Raw genomic sequence first — 23,733 nt, 5'->3', positions numbered from 1 at the left:
AAATAATATCAAACAATTGGAACTGCTTTCTTTTCCTTGATAACAATACTAAAAAATATGAATTCCATAGTTTGTGACATACACATTTTAATGGGATCATTATATACAGACGTAACATTTCAATTTCGAGATCAGGGGGAGAGGGGGGAGGGGGGTTGGGGGCAAATATGCGTCAAGCCGATAGCCTAATCGTTAAAGAGTTAAAAGATAGCCTAATCGATAAAGAGCTGAGAAGAGGAATCAGAGCTGCCAAGGAAAGGTATTCTGAGAAGTTGAGGAGCAAGTTCTCAGCTAATGACTCTTCTTCAGTTTGGAAGGGCATGCAAGAAATCACCAGCTATAAGAGGAAAGCCCCCCTCTCTTTGGACAATCGTCAGCTGACGAACAACCTGAATGAGTTTTACTGCAGGTTTAAAAATCAGAAACGTAACCCTGAAATCCCTTCCCCAACCAACACAGCCAGACCCCAGTCTGCAAAGAATGGACCCTGCACCCTCTCCTTCCCATTCACCACCTCACACCTACTTAAGGCAAGACTCCAGTATAAAAAGAGTGGACCCTTTCCTACCACACCCAACACTGCACACCTACTTACAGCCTGACCTCAGTCTGCAAACACTGGGCCCTTCTACACCCATCCCACTCCAATCACCACTTCACACCCAATTACTCATTTTTAACCAGTCCCTGCCTGGTTCAAAGTCTCCACTATTGTCCCTGTACCCAAAAAGGTAAGGATTGCTGGTCCTAAGGACTACAGGCATGTCGCACTGTCCTCTGTAGTCTTGAAGACCGTTGAAAGGCTTGTGCTGGCCAAGCTAAAAAATATCACAATCCCTCTGCTGGACCCTTTGCATTTTGCATATCGGGCCAATAGATCTGTGGATGATGCAGTCAATCTGGGCCTGCACTTCATCCTCCAGCACCTGGACCGCCAGGGAACCTATGCGAGGATTTTGTTTTATTGATTTTAGCTCTGCATTCAACACCATTGTGCCAGAGCTACTACGCTCCAAACTTTCTGAGTTGACTGTGCCTGAACCCCTCTGTTGGTGGATCACCAGCTTTCTGACAGGAAGCAGCATGTGAGGCGGGAAAGCATATCTCGGACCCGCAAACGCTCAGCATAGGAGCACCGCAAGATGCGTACTCTCCCCTCTCCTCTACTCTCGCCACACCAATGACTGCACCTCCACAGACACCTCTGTCAAGCTTCTCAAGTTTGCGGATGACACAACCCTGATTGGACTGATCCAGGATGGGATCTCTGTACTCTTTTCAGTTTGACATCTTTCCTATAACATGGTGCCCAGAACTGAACACAATATTCTAAATGCGGTCTCACCAACGTCTTATACGACTGCAACATTATATTTCGGGTCAAGACCCCCTCACTGTCCATCTTCAAATCCTCCCTAAAAACACATTTTTATTCTTTGGCTTTCGACACTGGCTGAGGCATTGCTCCTGTTCTTAGTGCTTTTAATGTCTTTTAATTTTTAGTGTGTTTTTTATAGTCCTTCGTTTTACGGTTTTTAATGGTTTGTAATAGCTTTTTGTCCATGAGTTCTCATGTACAGCACTTTGTGGCAACTGTAGTTGTTTAAAGTGCTTTATAAATAAAGTTATTATTATTATTAACATGACCTCCCAACTTCTATACTCAAGACTGATGAAGGCCAAAGTGCCAAAATACTTTTTGACCACCTGATATACCTGCGACACGACCTTCAAGGAACCATGCAACCATCAACCATTCCTCTGCCCACCTGGCTAATTGATCCCGATCCTGCTGCAATCTTTCACAACCATCTTCACTATCTGCAAAACCACTCACTTCTGTATCATCAGCAAACTTGCTAAACTTGCCCTGTTCTGTGACGTTTCACAGAGTGCTGGAGTAACTCAGTGGGCCAGGCTGAGTATAGAAGTTGGGAGGTCATGTTGCAGTTGCATAAGAAGTTGGTGAGGCCGCATTCAGAATATTGTGTTCAGTTCTGGGCACCATGTTATAGGAAATATGTCATCAAACTGGAAAGGGTACAGTGAAGATTTATGAGAATGTTGCCAGGACTAGAGAGCCAGAGCTATAGGGAGAGGTTGAGTAGGCTGGGACTCTATTTTATGGAGCACAAGAGGATGAGGGATGATCTAATAGAAGTATATAAAATCATGATTTGAATGGTTGAGTCTTTTGCCCAGAGTAAGTGAATCGAGGAGCAGAGGACATAAGTTTAAGGTGAAGGGCAAAAGATTTAATAGGAATCTGTTGGGTATGTTTTTCACACAAAAGGTGGTAGGTATATGGAACAAGCTGCCAGAGGAGGTAGTTGAGGCAGGGACTATCGCAACATTTAAGAAACAGTTAGACAGGTACATGGATAGGACAGGTTCGGAGGGATATGGATCAAACGTGGCCAGGTGGAACTAGTGCAGATGGGGCATGCTGGGCCGAAGGGCCTGTTTCCACACTGCATCACTCTATGACTCTATCTTTCCCTCTCAAACCCATTCTCCTGCCTTCTCCCCATTACCTCTGACACCCTTATCAATCAAGAATCTATCAATCTCCTCCTGAAAAATGTCCATTGACTTGACCTCCACAGCTGTCTGTGGCAATGAATTCCACAGTTCACCACCCTCTGACTTAAGAAATTCCTGCTCATCTCCTTCCTAAAGGAATGTCTTTTAATTCTGAGGCTGTGGCCACTGGTCCTAGACTCTCCCACTAGTGGAAACATCCTCTCCAAATCCACTCCATCCAGGTTTTTACCCAGCTGGGACAGACGGCAACAGCTTCACACTGTGTCCGAAACCGTGTGTCCTGTCCTGCATCACCCGAGGCAGCAGAGACGTTATAGGAGAGGGCAAGCACCGTAACAAAGTCGCTAACGATGGTTTGGGTAACATTCAGGAATGTCTATGCATGTCACATCATGAATATTACTGAAGAACAGTCTTGACCCGAAATATAATCTATACCATTTCTCCAGAGATGCTGCCTGACCCACTGAGTTACTCCAGCACTCTGTGACATGTCACCTATCCATGTTCTCCACAGATGCTGCCTGACTCGCTGAGTTACTCCAGCACTCTGTGAAACGTCGCCTATTCATATTCTCCGCAGATGCTGCCTGACACACTGAGTTACTCCAGCACTTTGTGACTATTTTCCCTTCACCCATCTGCCCAAGCCCACTCTCCCCCCTCCTTTCCTATGTTCCTTTCCACCCATAAACCTTTCTCCGCCTTTACATTTCAATATGCCGTCTCTATTAGTTTTATGCTGTCTTTGACATACATTGTCAGCCACGGTCACTTCATTCTTCCCTTAGAATCTTTCTTGCTCTTTGGGATGAAAAGATCCTGTGTCTCACAAATTATTTCCAGAAATTCCTGCTATTACTGGTCCACCGTCATTCCTGCCTAGGGTCCCTATCTAATCAACATCAATTATCTCTTGGTAGTCTGTAATTCTTTGATTTTTTTTGTTTCATTCAATTTTTTTTAAATTATTTCTTAAAACATAGAATGAAATATATAGCTGCGAAGTACAATTAATTCTTAAATAGTTCATTTCACATCCACATCAAATATATGCAGTTGAAAGGCTGCTCAGTTATTTAAAATTCCTGAGTGTAGTACGAAATTTGGAGTATTGGAGTTGGCTGCTCTACTCTGACAACAAAATCTAATAACTGATTAATTAGTAAGATAATTGTGGTATATTCTGCAGTACTAATAGTTTAGATGCCACTGTATCGACTCCAGATCCAAGTGAGATGCTTCCTAACAATTTACTGTAACACAATAACAAAGCGATGAAAACACAAGTAGAGAATTTTTTAAAACACTGAATAAAAATGTTTTATTTTTACTTTAAGTTCATTTTATTGTCTACACATGATTCACCCAACTATATTTAAAAAGTACTATGAATGAAATGAGCCACATTTTGATTAATAGATATGTCTTCTTGAATGCCCATTGATATCTGGCACCAATTCCTATCAAGTGACTATCAGCTGCTTAGATCCAAGTGGGATAAACAAATTAAGGGTAATTATCTCATTATGTGCATCAAAATAACATTCATACCTTTTTAAAGAATATTTTAAGTATATTTTTCAATTATTCAATTTTCTCATTAACAGAAACTAAAGCATTCTTTTAAGTCATTGCAACTGCCTCATTTCATTGCTTCTCAACTCTGCCTTTAATCAATAAAGGAAGGCTACTTACTGGAAATTACTGCTAGAACTGCCACACTTTAATGTAAACAGAGATGGGGCAGAGACAGAGATGGGGCAGGGACAGAGATGGGGCAGGGACAGAGATGGGGCAGGGACAGAGATGGGGCAGAGACAGAGATGGGGCAGAGACAGAGATGGGGCAGAGACAGAGATGGGGCAGAGACAGAGATGGGGCAGAGACAGAGATGGGGCAGAGACAGAGATGGGGCAGAGACAGAGATGGGGCAGAGACAGAGATGGGGCAGAGACAGAGATGGGGCAGAGACAGAGATGGGTCAGAGACAGAGATGGGGCAGAGACAGAGATGGGGCAGAGACAGAGATGGGGCAGAGACAGAGATGGGGCAGAGACAGAGATGGGGCAGAGACAGAGATGGGGCAGAGAGAGATGGGGCAGAGGCAGAGATGGGGCAGAGACAGAGATGGGGCAGAGACAGAGATGGGGCAGAGACAGAGATGGGGCAGAGACAGAGATGGGGCAGAGACAGAGATGGGGCAGAGACAGAGATGGGGCAGAGACAGAGATGGGGCAGAGACAGAGATGGGGCAGAGACAGAGATGGGGCAGAGACAGAGATGGGGCAGAGACAGAGATGGGGCAGAGACAGAGATGGGGCAGAGACAGAGATGGGGCAGAGACAGAGATGGGGCAGAGACAGAGATGGGGCAGAGACAGAGATGGGGCAGAGACAAAGATGGGGCAGAGACAGAGAGAGAGGGGCAGAGACAGAGAGAGAGGGGCAGAGACAGAGAGAGAGGGGCAGAGACAGAGAGAGAGGGGCAGAGATGGAGAAAGGGGCAGATACGCTGAGAGAGGTGCAGAGACGCAGAAAGAGGGGCAGAGTCAGAGAGAGAGGGGCAGAGACGGATAGAGAGAGGCAGAGACGGAGAGAGGGGCAGGGCCAGAGACGGAGAGAGAGAGGCAGAGATGGAGAGAGAGGGGCAGAGATGGAGAGAGGGGGACGGAGACGGAGAGACAGGGGTAGAAACGGAGAGAGAGGGGCAGAGACGGAGAGAGAGGGGCAGAGACGGAGAGAGAGGGGCAGAGACGGAGAGAGAGGGGCAGAGATGGAGAGACAGGGGCAGAGAGGGAGAGAAAGGGGCAGAGAGGGAGAGAAAGGGGCAGAGAGGGAGAGAAAGGGGCAGAGAGGGAGAGAAAGGGGCAGAGAGGGAGAGACAGTGGCAGAGAGGGAGAGAAAGGGGCAGAGAGGGAGAGACAGGGGCAGAGAGGGAGAGACAGGGGCAGAGATGAACTGAGGACCCGAAGACCCGAGGACTCGGCCACTCCAGTAGAGGGCCCAACTTGCTTGTTCTTTCGGCGTCTTTTGAATAACCGGGGGGGGGGTGGGGGGGGAGGGAAGGGTCGGGAGGTGACGTCACTCGCACCGCGTGGAAGACGGCGTGGAGCAGACCCATTGTGACGTCATCAGCAAAAGGCAGTCGTTTTAAATTCAAAGTTTTGTCATAATTTTAAACATTTTCAGTTATAAGTCAAGAAACAAAGCATGAAATTTTCAGATAGTAGATTTTGGGCTCGACGAGAAAAATGTCAACCGGAATATGTAAAATTATTATCGTGCAGTTTCCGACCACTTCAAGCAAGGTGCAAGGCCACCAGATTCAAGTGCAGTTTCATACCACTTCAAGCAGGGTGCAAGGCCACCACATTCAAATGCAGTTTCATACCATTTTATGAAGGGTGCAAGGCCACCACATTCAAATGCAGTTTCATACCATTTCAAGTAGGGTGAAACCACCATAAAGCCACCATAAAACAACACAAAATGCCACATAAACACCACACTTACAGTTCAGTAGACATTCAGTGTGTTCAGTTGATTCACAGCTCAGACAGAGTCGTGACCTCTCCCTCCCCCATCTTGCAGAGAGTGAGCCAAACCCACACTTCCGGGTTTTATAATCCCTCCCCCCTCCCACCTGAAGGGGAATGGCCTTCATGGTGTGGTTGACAGGAGAGAGATTTTCAAAACACTAATAGCACTTTTATTTTTCATTGATGGGAAGAATCCTCTGCACCTGATGAGCGGAAGGGGACTGAGTAAGATGGCCAAAAATCACAGCCGTAAGTGGTAGCATTTTATCTAACATCAGTATACAGTGCAAATAGGAAGTTGTCAAGTTTAGACTTTTAATCATTTGCCATTTCAAACCAACCACCACCAACCATTTGCTGTGCTCTATTTCAAACCAACCACGATCAACCATTTGCTGTGCTCTATTTCAAGCCAACCACTACCAACCATGTGCTCTATTTCAAGCCAACCACATTTTCATTTTCAAACAACATTAAGGACACTCAAGGTCAGTAAAACCACACTCACATGTGTTCAGTGTTATTCACTGCTCAGACTGAGAGGCATGACCTCTCGCTCCCCCATCTTGCAGAGACTGACTGAGGCACTCAACATTCTCGGGTTTTATAGTCCCTCCGGAAGGGGCGTGGCTTTCAGGAGAGAATCTCAACATTTTTTAAACACTCATAACTCTTTTATTTTTCATCGATGGGAACAATCCTCTTGTCCTGCACAGCGGAGGGGGACTCCGAGTAAGATGGCCAAAAATCACAGCCGTAAGTGGCAGCGTCTTTTCTAAAATCAATATATAGAACACCAGGAATTGGTCAAGATCAGACTTTTAGATATAGATTGTAAAGAGTGAGTCTGAACCTGGAAATAAAGACAAAAGAAGAAAGGTGTTGTTATTGTTTCAAAGTTTATTCATAACAAAAAAGAAAATGTATGACTTTCATACCGAGTTTGACATGAACTATAACACGCTTGCTTTGGATATGCTGTTTAAGTCATTCAGCATTGGGTTCATGAAAATGTATTTAACTTGTTTTAGTTCCCATGCTGTCTTTATACATTCACCTCCTTTTTCCTGGGTGACCTGGGTAGAAGCTTCTCAGTTTTCTTAGTTGCTCTTCCTAGGCTCTGTGGACTCTTGAAGGCTTTATTTGCAGCTTCTGATAATTCTGTTTTGAGTTTGTTTTCACGTGACTTTTGCTTTCTTGCAGCAGCAGCTTTGCGATATGCATTCATCTGCCTCTTTGTCATTTCTTGTAAGCGTTTCTTGCGTAGCGCTTCCACTCGTTGACTCTCCTTAGAAGAAAAGTCAGGATCTTGTTGTTTCCTTTTTGCTCGAAGTCTTCTCATTTTCTCTGCTGAAGTCATTGGTCTTTTGGTTGCAGGAGCCTGTTCATCCATGTTGTCTGTAATTTAATCACATTCATGTAAATGCAGTATTAAAGTAAAACAGTTCCAAACATACTCCAGAATATTATATTAACACAACATCATGCAGTGTAGTCATGGTCATTTTTTACTACCATGAACATCAAAAGATGTACATGGATAAGGTACCTACATGTACACATACATTCTAATCTGTTAATTACTGAGTGGTCTATTTGAACGGTGTAAAATAATTTATCTTGACATCTCATGCAAACTGATGTCTTTAAATATTTCTCATTCAACCGTTTCTTGTATGAGAATATTCTCACAAAAATACATATTCATCACATTGCACATGATTTACATATAACCATGGAACAAATTCCATAGAATTAACTATATTAATATTTAAAATCGACTGCATGTGTAAAATGCTCACCTTCAAATCATTTTCCATCTCAAAACAGCTCAGAAATGTATTGCAGTAGTGAAGAGTTTGTCCAAGTGCATCCAGTTTTCCAGCAGACACAGGACCAGCTTATACAGTGTACTTTGTGTGGTATTTTGGTAATGTGTGTGAACCATGTGTGGGCCAAGTGCTAGACACTGGCATAACATGCAATTACTCCATTGTTTCCAAGATCATGTTCCTGCAATAACTGAGTGGACTCTACCATTACGTTTATGGATAATCTGGTCAGGAAGAGGAGCAATGATAGGTATATAGAATGCATTCATGGATTCGTGCATAAATGTCACACACGTGACCACGCGTGTGACCAATTGATTACGTCTTTATTAATTAAAAATTACAGTTTAGTGAATTCATATTTGGTGAAAAGCAAGGCACAATAAAGCTAGCTTTTGACATAAAAAATGAATGTTATCAAAGGTGTGGTTTTCAGATGGCATAAACTTTTCATGTTTTTCAGCCACGTGTGTGACATTTGAAGTTAATTAAACTTTGTAATTATTTCATTATAATTGAATGAAAGCTATTCTTTTTAAGTGAAATATTTTAAAATGGGCGTAGGCAAGCATATCATAACATTAAAATACAGAAACGGTATTAGATACAATTAGATACAATTTTACAGTTGTCTAATAAAGGGGAAAATACGTTATTTTCATTGTAATATATACCTATGTAAATTTATGCAAATGAGCATGAATGGGGTCTTAATTTAAAAAATATATATATTATTCACGTAACTTTGGACAATAATCTTTATGAATACACAACTGAAAAATTAAAAGAAACATTTTCAAATGTTCACTTTCCAAAGAATGGCCCATTCAGAGCTCCCAATGTGGCCTCCTTTATGTCTACTACAGACCCAACTGCACCTCCTCCCATCCTACCCCTTGCAAGGAATCCATCACCTACTCTCAATTTCTCTGTCTCAACCACATCTTCTCTCAAGATGAGGCTTTCCAATTCAGGACATCCGAAATGTGGAGTTGTCCCTGCTGTTGTAGATTAATCCCCCAACTGCAACTCTTCTGTGTCCCGTTGTTCTGCTCTCATTCCCCTTCCCCACAAACGGTACATGGTTAGAGTTCCCCACGTCCTTACCTTTCACCCCACTAGCTTCTGCATCCAACCATTGTCCTCCAACATTTCCACCACCTTCAACCTGATCCCACCACCAATCACATCTTCACATCCCTCAGCTTTCCATGTAGACTGCTCTTATGCAACTCCTCGGTTCACTCCTTGATTCCCACTCAAACCACCCCATCCCGAGGTCTATTCTCCTGCAATTGCAGATGCAACACCTGTCCCTATATCTCCTCCCTCACACTTCCAGGTTTAATGCACATCTCCTCTAACCTCATCTACTGCATTAAGAGCTCCTGATGTGGCTTCCCTTACGTCAGCACCTCATGTTTTGCTTGGATAGCTTACAACCTAACGGTATGAACATTGAATGGTCACAGTTTAGGCATCTAACCCACAAACACATCCGCCTTTCCTCCCCTCCTCCCTTTTTTCCTCTCTTCCTGTGCCCCACCTCAGTGTGCACCCATTTTTCCCTTTTCCCTTCCCCCACAGTGACGAGGACTCACTGTGATGGATGTTTATGTGAATTGAATTGTGTTGGTGTGTGTCTTGGTTCTTTTTTTGTATGGCTGCAGAAACCAAATTTCGTTTGAACCTCATGTGAGGTTCAAATGACAAATAAAAGGTATTGTATTGTATTGTATCTTCTTCCACCTATATTCTTTCCTCTAGCTTGATATTTCATGCCTTATTTCACACATTTTGTCTTTCATCTCTGGCCTTTGTCCAACCCTGCCAATCATCCTCCTTCACCTGCATCTACATATCACTTGCCAGATTTTGTCTCATCCAACCTCACTTCCAGCTTTCTCCCCCCCGCATCCCACTACAATCAGTCTGAAGAAGGGTCGTGATCATCCATGTTCTCCAGAGATGCTGCCTGATCCACAGAGTTACTCCAGCACTTTGTGTTTTTATTTTTACATTAATCAATAACTAGCGACTGGTGACACTCATGTCCATTGCAATGAAGTGCGTTGAGAGGTTAGTTATGGCGCATATCAATGCCGGCCTTGGTAAAGCCCTAGGACCACAACAACTACTGCCAAAACAGATCGAAAGTGGATGCGATCTCACCAGCACTCTCCTATGCACTGGACCATTTCGGCAATCAGGACAGATGATAATAAAATATTCTTGACTCTTTGAATATTTCAACATCTGCAGTTCCTTGTGTATTCATTCATAACATTCAGAATTTCCAGGAGCAGGCCATATGGCCCATCCAGTCTACTCCACCATTTAATCATGGCTGAGCTATCTCTCCCTCTCAACCCTTTCTCATGCCTTCACCCCATAACCCCTGATACCCTTACTAATCAAGAATCTGTTAGTCTCCACCTAAAAAATATCCATGAACTTGGCCTCCACAGATTCACAATCCTCTGACTAAAGAAATTCCTCCTCATCTCCTTTCTAAAGCTATGCCCTTACCTAATAGGAGCCTATGGCCTCTGGTCCAACACTCTCCCACTAGTGGAAACATCCTCTCCTCATCCACTCTATCCAGGCCTTTCACTATTCAGTAAGTTTCAATGAGGATTTCCCCCCACCCCAACTCATCCCCCATTCTTCTAAATTCCAGCAAGTACATGCCCAGCACTCATCATATGTTAACCCAATAATTCTGAGGGTCATTCTCGTAAACCTCCTCTGTACACTTTCATTCCTCAGAGATGGGGCCTAAAACTGCTCACAATACTCCAAATGCAGTCTGACCAGTCTTATAAAGCAGGGCTGCCAACATTGGGTGAGAGTTGAAAATTAAAACTTTTCTCAAGCCCGAGGGAGCGTAGCGACTGAGGTGGGGGGGGGGGGGGGGGGGGGGGGGGGCGTGGAAGGGCCCCCCCCCCCCCTCCTACGGTAGTGATCTTTTGCATTTTTCAGTTTGAAATTGTGCAATCCGGTGCATACTGTAACAAGTCTTTTAGTTTACACTTGAATGCAACATTTATGCTTTATATTGGATTAGGCTAAATTACATTCCTAGTTACATTCCACAGTAGAGCCAGGCTCTGATCAACAGGTGCAGCACATGAATGACCTTAGTGTATTCATGTACGGAAATCAGATTATAATTCATGCTGTTATGCATATATCTAGAGAAAATAAACATAGAAACAAGGCAAGAGGAGTCAGAATTCCATCACTGTTGTGCACAAATAAATTAATTAACCATACACTTTGACTACAGAAACAAGACGAAAATAATGATATATTCAACCTAGTATATGGTTCAATGAAATTAAGATATATATGTAAAACAAATGGAAACAGGCCCTTCGGCTCACCAAGTCCACACTGATCTACAATCTACAATACACCAGTCCTGCCCTACACGCCAGGGACAATTTATAGAAGCCAATTAACCTACAAACCTGCACTTCTTTCGGATGTAGGAGAAACCGGATATCTGGAGAAAACCCATGTGGTCATAGAGAGAATGTACAAATTCTGTACAGACAGCACCCGTAGTCAGGATCAAATGCGGGTCTGTGGTGCTGTAAGGCAGCAACTCTACCGCTGCGCTACCGTGCCATCCCATTAAATTCTTTTTTTGGTAATTTATTTATTATGGTGTCACGTCAATAAAGATGAACGCATGATTCTGATTTCTGCCCTTAGTTGGATAACACACATCTCCAGTCATTGTATTTTACATCTATATGGCTGGTTTTAAACCTCTTCAGCCCGAAGGTCTCGACCCGAAACATCACCCATTTTTCTCTCCAGAGATGCTGCCTGTCCCGCTGAGTTATTCCAACTTTTTGTGTCCCTCTTCAGTTTAAACAAGCAGTTCCTTCCTACACTCTTAGTTAAGCGAAACAGGTCCTATTCTCATAATATTACTCACCTCAATTAAGTCTTTTCTTCACCTCCGTTGCTGCAGAGAATACAATTCCAGTTATCAAATCTTTCTCCAAAGTGAAAAAAAAATTCCAACCCTGCCAACATCTTCATAAATCACCCCTGGATCCTCTCCAGAGCAATTACACCCTTTCTACAGTGTGTCATAGTCTTACAGCACGGAAACAGGCCCTTCATCCCAACTTGTCCATGCAGATCAAGATGCCCCATCTAAATTAGTCACATTTATCCACATTTGGCCCATATCCCTTTAAACCTTACCTGTTCATGTACCTGTCCAAATGTCTTTTAAATGCTGCCATTTTACCTGTCTACTTCCCCTGGCATCTCATTCCACATACCCACCATCCTCTGCATGAAAATGGTGTCCCTCAGGTTCCTATTAAATCGTTCCTTTCTCACTTTAAATCCGTGTCAAACTCATGAGTGAGAGTGTGTATTAGTGTGTGTGAGTGTATGAGAGGGTGTGTGAGAACTTGGCATCACCACCTCCCTCTGCAATTGGACACTGGATTTCCTCACCAACAGACCACAGTCTGTTAGGATCAACAACCTCACCTCCTCCACTCTAACATTGAACACCGGCGTGCCACAGGGCTGCGTGCTCAGCCCTCTCCTCTACTCCCTCTTCACCCATGACTGCGTCCCTAAGTATGGCTCCAACGCCATCATAAAATTTGCCGATGACACCACGTTGGTAGGATTGATCAGCGACAACAACGAATCAGCCTATAGGGAGGAGGTCCAGAACCTGGCAGCCTGGTGTGCCAATAATAACCTCGTCCTCAACTCTAAGAAGACGAAGGAAATCATTGTTGACTTCAGGAAGACCAGAGGTGGCAGACATACCCCCATCCACATAAACGGGACTGAGGTGGAGCGCGTCTCCAACTACAAATTCCTCGGGGTACACATCTCAGAGGATCTGTCCTGGTCCCTCAATACCACCAAACTGATCAAAAAGGCGCAGCAGCACCTTTACTTTCTGAGGAGGCTTAAGAAAGCTCACCTGTCCCCCCAGATCCTGCCCAACTTCTACCACTGTACCATCGAAAGCATCCTGACCACCTGCTTCACGGTATGGTACAGCAGCTGCACCACAGCTGACAGGAAGGCACTGCAACGGGTGGTGAAAACCGCTCAGCACATCATCGGTGCCCCGCTCCCTGCCATGGATGCCCTCCACCGAAAACGGTGTCTGAGACGGGCCGGGAAAATCATCAAGGACCCCTCTCACCCTAACCATGGACTATTTGCCCTCCTCCCATCAGGGAGGCGGTACAGGAGCCTCAGGTCTCGCACAAGCAGGCTGAAGAACAGCTTTTTCAATAACACCATTACACTGCTGAATTCAGAGTCCCGTCGCTAGCTATCTTTAGACTCTCCCATTTGTATACATTTATTTGCCTATGTACCAGTTTAATTCATCCACAGTCCACACATTGTTAACCAGTATTTTTATTTTATTTGTATTTTTATTCTGTATTTTTATTTTTATTTCTACTATCTTGCATTATGTCCAGATGCTAAACTGCATTTCGTTGTACCTGTACTCGTATTTGTACAATGACAATAAAGTTGAATTGAATTGAATGTGTGTGAGTGTGTGTGTCAAAGTGTGTATCAGTGTGTGAGGGCGTTTGAGAGTCCTTGTGAGAGTGTGTGCGAGAGCGTGTGTGTCAGTGTGTGTGAGAGTGTGTATCAGTGTGTGTGAGGGTGTGGGTGAGGGTGTGTATGTGTGAGGGTGTGTCAGTGTGTGTGTGTGTGCGCGAGTGTGTGTAAGTGTTTGTAAGTGTGTGAGGGTGTGTGTGAGAATGTATGTGTGAGGGTGTGTGCCTGTATGTGTGAGGGTGTGTGTGAGAGAGTTTGTGAGCGTGTGTGTGCCAGTGTGTATGTAAGATTGTGTGTCAGTGTGTGTTAGGTTGTGTGTGAGTGTGTGTCAGTGAAGCGGCGACAACACCCGGAGTGATCGGAAATCGGGTCCAGGGGAGGTGAGGGTCAGTGACCCGGGGGTCCGGCATCGGAGTGGAGCCTTAGCCCGAGATTCATCCCCGCGGCTCCGGAGGCAGCACCGATGCCCCCACTCGCCCGATCCGCTCCTGGCTACGGGCTGGGGTTAAAACTCCATGGGGTGTGGAAAGAGTGGCTGACGGACACAGAGCAGCCAGGGGTAAGGGTGGGAGGTGTGAGCGCTGCCTCAGGGGTCGGTGCTGGGACCACCGCTGTGTCTCACCTATCACACCATCTGCATGGGAATGTGTAGTTTAATTTAGTCTCTAAACGAAACTACTATTTTTCCCTAAAATCATCCCGCGGGCCGGATTGGAACCCTTCGCGGGCATGAGAAATTCTGTGATCAGCATGAAAGCGTGAGAATTGTGTGAAATGCGTGAGTCTCACGCTTAATGCATGAGAGTTGGCAGCCCTGTATAAAGCCTCAACATTACATCCCTGTTTTTATATTTCAGTCCTCTCGAAATAAATGCTAGCATGGCATGGCATGGCATGGCATGGCCCTTACTACCAATTCGACTTGCAAATTAACTTTTTGAAAATCGCACACGAGCACGCCCAAGGCCCTTAGCACCTCCTGTGAACTACGTTTTCACTTTGGCGTGCTTGATGTGAACTTCTGTTGTCCTATAACTATTCAACAAACAGTACCAGGTGAACACAAATGTTTTCCAGTTAAGTATAGACAAGGCTGAATCCATTGGTTTTGGTTCCCTCTGCAACTCATTCCCTGGGACCCACTCTATTGCTCTGTTTCATCTTTGTCCAGAGATGAGCTATGGATCATATATCCAGTGGATCAGGCAGCATCTATGGAGGGAAATGGACAGGAGATGGTGCAGGTTGCCTTTCTTCAGTCACCTTTTTAGGGAAGTGTGCCCACTAATTCCCGAATGATCACTGGTTTCATTAACACATTAACAATGTAACCACAAAACCTCTGGTTCTGCCCAAAGGAAGTGAAAACCACAGCATATACAACATTGGTTAGACCCTTACTGGAATACGCTTCATGCGCCTGGAACCCACACAAAACTGGTCATATCAACAAACTAGAAGGGATACAGAGGAAAGCAGCACGCTTTTGCATCAGGAACTACAATAGAGGTAGCAGTGTCACCCAGATGCTGTCCGACCTGGAGTGGGAAACACTGGAAACAAGAAGGGATTAGTGGTCTGAGAAACGACTACTGGAGTTTCCAACAGATCTTTATTCAAAAGTTCAATATCCAGCATACAGGCTTGTCAGACACGTCTACCCACAACGGTGGTCAGCGCTGAACTAACGCGCGCAAAGGAAAAACCGTGCGAAAACACCAGCTCCTCCCGAGTCACGTGACCGCGGCTTCCGAACGCCGGGTTCGATATCTGCGTGCGCCAGCAGGCGCCGCTACAAGGGCAAGGAACAGACTAGCCATGTTGTACAAGATTCAAAAGGGGATCGTGGGCATAACTGCAGATAGATACATAACATACTCAACAGAAAGGAGAACAAGAAAGAGAAATGATATGCAAATAGAAACCCCATTCGCCAGGACAGATATTTATAAGAATTCATTCTTTGTAAGAACCTTAAGGGAATGGAATAAACTAGACAACAATATAGTCAAATCACCTATACTAGGCAGTTTTAAGGGGGCACTAACAGCACGTTAGTATGCACAACACATCCAAGTTGGCGATATGCAGAGTATTGCCCTCCCGACTACAAATTCAGAAGGTTCAGAAGGTTAACAATGTACACTGTACAGTGCCCTTGTCTGTTAAATGAAACTGTACTGAATTAAACGTCTGCTGGAAAAGGAGAACATTATTACCAAGTTTTGGATCCCTCACGCTCCAAACACCCAAAGAAGGTGGCCTCGCACAAAACACAAAGTAGTGAAGGAACTCAGCGGGTCAGGCAGCGTTTGTGGAGGGAAAAGGTCGGGAACCTTCCTCGGTCCTGTGAGGATGGCTCGCAGTGGCTACATCCTGCCGCCTGGGGTCGCTGCTGGCCGCAGTCGCCGGTCGCTGTGGGGTTAAGGTTGTGTGTGCGTTGCCCTTGGTTACCACACGGCCGCGGCGCTGGGGTGAAGGCCCGAGAGCAGGTGAGAGCTCTGGGGTGAAGGCCCGAGAGCAGATGAGAGCTCTGGGGTGAAGGCCTGAGAGCAGGTGAGAGCTCTGGGCTCCTCGCTCAGGTTGGAACAAACCACGGTCCGCTGACAGTTGACGACCGCCTGGTTCATTGCATTTTGTACCCTCGCGTCTCCAACTCCCTTTCCCCGCTGCCTCGGAGTCTCTGCGTTTCAGCATCCTTTATTCCAGCTGACTCTTCGCCCGGCGGCGTGACAAGCTGACCCGGTCATAGTTGATGAGGTTCTTGTGACCTGTGAGATTGCACAATTCTTGGGACTCGTTGTGTTGGAAGGAACTGCAGATGCTGGTTTACACCAAAGATTGGCACAAAATGCAGCAGCATCTCTGGGGAGAAGGAACGGTCGAGACCCTTCTTCAGACCTTCTTGGGATTCGTTGCATTTTGTAACTATTTTCTCATGTTAAGATTTAAATGTAGGAGGCATGATTGAGAGGTTTGCAGAAGATGCGAAAAGTAACCATGCTCTGGACAGGGAGAAGGGAGACTACTGCAGAACAGAATGTAAAACAATGCCGGAGAAACTCCGCGGGTCAGGCAGCATCTTTGGAGGGAATGGACATGCGACGTTCCCCATCGGGATTCTTCTTCAGACTGAATGGAGATAGGGAGAGAGAGGGAGATGGAGGTTGGGCAAAGCCTGGCAAGTGATAGGTTTGAAGAAAGGTCTCGACCCGAAACGTCACCCATTCCGTCTTTCCAGAGATGGTGCCTGTACCGCTGAGTTACTCCAGCATTTTTTGTCTACCAAGTGATAGGTAGATATAGGTATGGAAGGAGGTTAATAGACAGATGGATAGAAGTGACGAAGACATTGAAAAGGAGATAAAAGGGTGTCAGATAACAAAAACAATTACATGTAAAGGGGGTGTATATGGGTGGAGGGAAACGAGGGGTATTAAAACGGAAATGAGAGATGAGTACATGGAGTGGAAGGTATGGTGACTGGGGAGGTTGGAGATGATGGAAGAGAGGTGAGGCATGTCGTGGTTTAGACTTAAAGTTGGATAAGATGACACAGACACTGAGAATTCTTCAAGAAGACGAAAGCCTTTATTTGCAAACATCAGCTGGAACATTCAGAGATGACATCACCTGTCCGTTCTCTAATTGCTCTTCGATTCACAGAAACAAGCAGCTTTTATTACAGTTCTTTAGCCCTATCTCTGCTTCTTTATCTTGCATGCTGTACTCCTTTCGCATCAATTTATCTTCGATTCTAATATTTTCTGTCTCGCCACCATTAAATCCCGACCTTGGTTAAATCTTATTAAACTTTACATTTCCCGTCATATCTCGTCCCTCACTCGCCACCCTTAAAAATTAACTTCTAATGTCCCAGCTTTGTCCTGCCACCATTATGTTTCAGTTAAAGCCAATTAAAGCCAAGGCTACACACACTATATTACATTGTTACATATTGGTTTATATGTTTACACACAAAGATACAAATGTATTTATTAAGAATACAGATACACAAAAGTAAAAATAAGTAACTTGTTTAGCGCCTTGATTACTAGATTTAAGTGCTGCAAAACTAACAATCACGTGAGTCCGAGTACAATAAGCTGATTACGTAAAATAGCTGACATCTACTGGCTATGATAAATGTTTTAATTAAGTCTTCTATAACCCATAGGGTAAGGGAAAGAGGGAGTAAGGTAAGGGGAGGGAGGGGTTACTACTTGAAATTGAAGAATTTAATGTTCAGCTGGTTGGGATGTAAGATACCCAAGTGGAATATGAGGTGCGGCTCCTCCAGTTTCCTTGTGACCTCACTTTGGCAAGGAATGAGGCCAAGGAAAGAAAGGTTGTTATGGGAAGGGGTGGAAGAAGATGTTTGATTTTGAGATAAGCTGGGCAGAAAAGTGGCAATTTTCATTTATTGGCAAAATATTTGTGGAGGTATAACTTTGCAAGGAAATATAAATCAATAAAAGGAAGATTATTGAGACATAGGGAAGTATAAAGGGACCTGTGAGTGCATTTCCCAGAGATTAATTCAAATTGACAACATCAGCCAAAAAGGTAAAAAACAGTGCATGAGATATGTGAAATGTTTTATTAGCTGACACAGAATGAAGACGAGGTGATGTTGGAACTATATGTAATACTAGACCAAGTGCAGAACCGTTGGGTCTGTTCCCCCAACGTGCGGTTGTGGGGGGGAGGCGGCATGCAGCGTCACACACACTAACTATCCCCCCCCCCCCCCGCACTCACTCAGAAAAAGAGGGGAGAGAGAGAGAGAGGAGGGGGAGAGGAGAGGGGGGGAGAGGAGGGGGGGGGGGGGGGGGGGGGGGGGGTGGGGGGGGGGGTGGGGGGGGGGGGGAGAGAGGAGGGGGTGACCTCACTTTGGCAAGGAATGAGGCCAAGGAAAGAAAGGTGGTTATGGGAAGGCATGGAAGAAGATGTTTGATTTTGAGATAACTGTTGGGCAGGAAAGCAGGCAAATTTTACATTTTCTTGGCAAAAATATTTGTGGAGATAAACTGCAAGGTAAATATTAAATCAATAAAGGAAGAATAAAAATTGAGATATAGAGAGAGAGAGATAGAGAGAGACACAGACGGGGAGACGCCCGAGCTGAGAATGAGCAGAGACGCTGAGATGAGGAGAGAGAGGAAGAGACTATATGAGAAGAGTCAGCAGAGAGCAGAGAGAGAGAGAGAGAGAGAGAGAGACGGAGAGATGAGAGAGAGAGAGAGATGAGAGAGACCGAGAGAGGAGAGATCGAGGGGAGAGAGAGGGATGATTTGAGGAGGAGAGAGAGAGAGAGAGAGAGAGGAGAGAGAGAGAGAGAGAGAGAGAGAGAGAGAGAGAGAGAGAGAGAGAGAGAGAGAGAGAGAGAGAGAGAGAGAGAGAGAGAGAGAGAGAGAGAGAGAGAGAGAGAGAGAGAGAGAGAGAGAGAGAGAGAGAGAGGGGGAGAGAGAGAGGGGGGGGGGGGAGGGGGGGAGAGGGGGGGAGAGAGAGGGGGGGAGAGGAGAGGCTGATTGGGGCACACCACTTCCTGGTTTTATAGTCCCTCCCCCTCCCACCAGCAGGAGCAGCAGAGAGAATGGGGAATGTTGTAAAAGCATGAATATCTCTGTCATTTTTCATCGACGGGAAAAATCCTCGGCACACATACGGCGGAGGGGGGCTCTGAGTAAGGTGGCCAAAAATGATGGCCGTAGGTGGCGGCGTTCTCTCGGAAATCGCAGCACAGAAGGCCAAAACCGGTCAAGAACAGACTTTTAGTAATATAGATTAGACAAAAGACTCAAAGTGCTGGAGTAACTCAGTGGGTCAGGCAATGTCTCTGGTGAAAATGGATAGGTGATGTTTTCGGCTGTGACCCTCGGACTGCTCGTAATAGAGAGCAGAAAGCTGGAAGGGATGTGGGGCCAGACAAAGCCAGGCAAGTGATTGGTGGTACAAGTGAGAGAGTTGATGGCATATGGGTCAACAAAGGCCAGAGATGAAAATTTAATAAAAGGTTTGTGAGATAATGATTGAAGAGATGTGAATTGTGATGCCAAAAGAAGGGATGAGGTGGAAGGGGACAATGTTGATGTGGAAAGTGAGGTTGGGATAAAAGGAGAAATGGGTGCGGCTCCAGGTAGGGGGTGGGGGGGAGGGTGGAGAAAAAAAAAGAGTGGGTTGGGGGTTGTTGGTTGGTTGGTTACCTAATGTCAGAGAATTCAATGTTAATACAGTATTAGACCACAGCTTGAGTACAGTTCTGGTCCTTACAGGAAAGATGTGATTTCACATCATTTTCAAGACTCAAAAATTGCATCCATACCAATAGACTGCAAAAACCAGCGTTATTTCCTTTTGGGGTGAAGGGAAGATGGCCGAGGGAGAGACCTGATTAAATTGCTTGGAGAGAGTAAATAGGATCATAATTTTTCCTTGACAAAGAACTCAAAAACTGTGGTCAGAAACTTAAAGTAATTAATAGGATTAGACAAGAGATAAGGTGGTTTTTTTTAAACCTGGTTAGAACTTTTGTTTCATGTTCCACTTTCTTAAAACAGAGGAGTTTATTTGTGAAGAGTTTTTGTTGCGTGCTATTCAGTCAGAGAAAAGACTACACGTTTACAATGAAGCTGTCCATAGCGAACAGATAAAGGATAATGATAATAATAATAATAATAATAATAATAATAATAATAATATATTTTATTGTCATTGCACGTCAGTGCAACGAGATTTAGTATGCAACTCCAACCGATGAAAAAGAAAAGTAAAATAAATAAATAAGCTGTGTGTCGTGACCATCCGAGGGAGACAGTCCAGTGGGGGTGGGGGGCACTCAGCATGGCCGGTTCAGAGCTGCTATAGCTCTGGGAATAAAGCTGTTTCTGAGTCTGGAGGTACGGGCGTAGAAGGCCTTGTAACGTCTGCCGGAGGGAAGTAGTTCAAACAGTCCGTTACAGGGGTGTGATGAGTCTTTATGGATGCTGACGGCCTTCCTGAGGCACCGTGTGTGGTAGATGCCCTCCAAGGCTGGTAGCTCTGTCCCAATGATCCTCTGCGCTCTGTGGACGACGCGATGAAGAGCTCTCCTCTCCGCCTCCGTGCAGCTGAGATACCACACAGAGATGCCATACGTTAATATGCTCTCTGTGGTGCAGCGGTAGAACGTTGTCAGCAGCTGTTGGGGCAGACCAGTCTTTTTTAATGTCCTCAGGAAGAACAGTCGTTGCTGTGCCTTCTTGACCAGCGCAGCGGTGTTGGTGGACCATGTGAGGTCCTCAGAAATGTGAGTACCCAGAAACTTAAAGCTGGACACTCTCTCCACACTTTCCCCATAAATGGAGATTGGGGCGTATTCTCCATTATGGGACCTCCTGAAGTCAATAATCAGCTCCTTGGTCTTGGAGGTGTTTAGTGACAAGTTGTTATGTGTGCACCAGTCCGCCAGGTTCTGCACCTCCGCCCTGTATTTTGTTTCATCACCGTTGGTGATCAGCCCAATCGCTGTTGTGTCGTCTGCAAACTTCACGATGGTATTGGTGTCGAATGCAGGAGCACAGTCATGAGTGAAGAGGGAGTAGAGCATGGGTACACAGCCCTGTGGTGTGCCGGTGCTCAGGGTGATAATGGAGGACAGGTGCGGGCCCAGCCTCACTGCCTGCGGTCGCTCCATCAGAAAGTTCAGGATCCAATCGCATATCGGCGAGCTGAGGCCTAGCTGGTGGAGTTTGGTGGTGAGCTTGGTGGGGATGACCGTATTGAATGCAGAGCTATAGTCAACGAAGAGCATCCTCACGTACGTGCCCTGTCTGTCCAGGTGAGTCAGGACAGTGTGAAGAGCCAGAGAGATGACATCCTCTGTTGATCTATTTGCCCTGTATGCAAATTGATGAGAGTCCAGTGAGGCAGGGATGCTGGATTTGATATGGGAGAGGACCAGCCTTTCAAAGCACTTCATTGAGATTGGAGTTAGGGCAACCGGGCGGTAGTCGTTCAGGTTGGTGACTTTGGACTTTTTCGGCACCAGCACTATGGTGGCTGTTTTCAGGCACTTGGGGACCATTGCCAGAGATAGAGATAGATTGAAGATTCTCATGAATACCTCTGCCAGCTGTATAGCAGTCCTTTAGTACCCTTCCCTGGACTCCATCCGGGCCTGCAGCCTTGCATGGATTGATCCTACGCAGAGCGCACTGTACCTCCTGAGTGCTCAGTGTTAAGTCCTGTCCCTCCGCCATGGCCGAGGTTATTCCACTCCTGGTGGTGTTGCCAGTTTCAAACCGGGCAAAGAAGGTGTTCAGTTCATTGGCCAGTGTGATAGCACCGTGGGGGCAGGCGGGGCTGCTCTTGTAGTCAGTGATGTCCCTGACACCCTGCCACATTCTTCTGGTGTCTGCGGCATTGAAGTGTTCTTCTACCCTTTGCCTGTGGATGTCTTTGGCCTTTTTTATGCCTTTGTTCAGGTTCGACCTGGCCGCACTGTAGGCAGAAGTGTCCCTGGATTTAAAGATAAAGAACAAAAGGAGTATGGACTGTTTGATCAATCCAGCTAATAAATTCTCATGTTTAAGAAGGAACTGCAGATGCTGGAAAATTGAAGGTACACGAAAATGCTGGACCAACTCAGCGGGTGCAGCATCATCTATGGAGCGAAGGAAATAGGCAACGTTTCAGTCCGAAACCCTTCTTCAGACTGATGAGGGGTGGGGGGGTGTGGGGCGGGGAGAAGAAAGGAAAAAGGAGGAGGAGCCCGAGGGTTGAGGGATGGGAGGAGACAGCCCGAGGGCTGAGGAAGGGAGGAGACAGCAAGGGCTAACAAAATTGGGAGAATTCAATGTTCATGCCCACAGGATGCAGACTCCCCAATATGAGATGCTGTTCCTCCAATTTCCGGTGTTGCTCGCTCTGGCCAGGGAGGAGACCCAGGACAGAGAGGTCGGATGGGGAAAGGGAGTGGGAGTTGAAGTGCTGAGCCACCGGGAGGTCAGGTTGGTTATTGCAGACCGAGCGGAGGTGTTCGGCAAAACGATCGCCAAGCCTCCGCTTGGTCTCACTGATGTAGATCAGCTGACATCTAGAGCAGCGGATGCAAGTTCAAGTTCAAGTGAGTTTATTGTAATGTGTCCCTGTATAGGACAATGAAATTCTTGCTTTGCTTAAGCACACAGAAAATAGTAAGCATTTACTACAAAACAGATAAATGTGTCCATATACTATGATATAAATATATACACACATGAATAAATAAACTGATAAAGTGCAAATAGCAGAAAGTGGTTATTAATAATCAGAGCTTTGTCCGAGCCAGGTTTAATAGCCTGATGGCTGTGGGGAAGTAGCTATTCCTGAACCTGGTTGTTGCAGTCTTCAGGCTCCTGTACCTTCTACCTGAAGGTAGCAGGGAGATGAGTGTGTGGCCAGGATGGTGTGGGTCTTTGATGATACTGCCAGCCTTTTTGAGGCAGCGACTGCGATAAATCCCCTCGATGGAAGGAAGGCCAGAGCTGATGATGGACTGGGCAGTGTTTACTACTTTTTGTAGTCTTTTCCTCTCCAGGGCGCTCAAATTGCCGAACCAAGCCACGATACAACCGGTCAGCATGCTCTCTACTGTGCACCTGTAGAAGTTAGAGAGAGTCTTCCTTGACAAACCGACTCACCGTAATCTTCTCAGGAAGTAGAGGCGCTGATGAGCTTTTTTGATAATTGCGTTAGTGTTATAAATGCAATAAATGAGGTTGGAGGAGATGCTGGTGAACCTCTGTCGCACCTGGAATGACTGCTTGGGTCCTTGAATGGAGTCGAGGGGGGAGGTAAAGAGACAAGTGTTGCATCTCTTGCGGTTGCAACGGAAAGTGCCCGGGGAGCGGGTGGTACGGGAGGGAAGGGAAGAATTGACAAGGGAGTTACGGAGGGAGCGGTCTTTGCGGAAGGCAGACATGGGGGGAGATGGGAAGATGTGGCGAGTGGTGGGGTCACGTTGGAAGTAGCGAAACTGACGGAGGATTACTTGTTGTATGTGACGGCTGGTGGGGTGAAAGGTGATGACTAGGGGGACTCTGCCCTTGTTGCGAGTGGGGTGATGGGGAGAGAGAGCAGTGTTGCGGGGTATGGAAGAGACCCTGGTACGAGCCTCATCTATGGTGGAGGGGTATAAATTCTCATAGTCACTTTCCTAAATTCATAATTTGAACTAAATATTGTTGAGAACTTCCATTCACAAGAGTTTAGATTCAATGC

General features: G+C 45.7%; 1 protein-coding gene across 4 annotated transcripts in view; it reads left to right on the top strand.

Moving 5' to 3' along the window:
• Positions 1-15,891: 15,891 nt before the first annotated feature.
• The window catches only part of ccdc83 (coiled-coil domain containing 83), a 48,126-nt gene continuing 40,284 nt past the window's right edge, over positions 15,892-23,733 (top strand). Inside the window, exon 1 of one of the 4 annotated variants that reach the window (XM_033022507.1) lies at positions 15,892-15,983. Coding sequence is in view for 1 of the 4 variants with exons in the window: in XM_033022504.1 (XP_032878395.1) it covers positions 16,990-17,003 (14 nt within the window). In the remaining 3 variants the exon portion in view is untranslated. Of the gene's footprint in view, positions 16,048-16,873; positions 17,004-23,733 lie in introns of those variants that run through there. The other 3 variants (XM_033022506.1, XM_033022508.1, XM_033022504.1) reach the window with 3 other exon arrangements.

The sequence above is a fragment of the Amblyraja radiata genome, chromosome 6 (assembly GCF_010909765.2).
Source record: "Amblyraja radiata isolate CabotCenter1 chromosome 6, sAmbRad1.1.pri, whole genome shotgun sequence".
Taxonomy (NCBI): domain Eukaryota; kingdom Metazoa; phylum Chordata; class Chondrichthyes; order Rajiformes; family Rajidae; genus Amblyraja; species Amblyraja radiata.
Note: the sequence above shows the minus strand (reverse complement) of the source record. Positions and strands in the feature narration are given on the sequence as shown.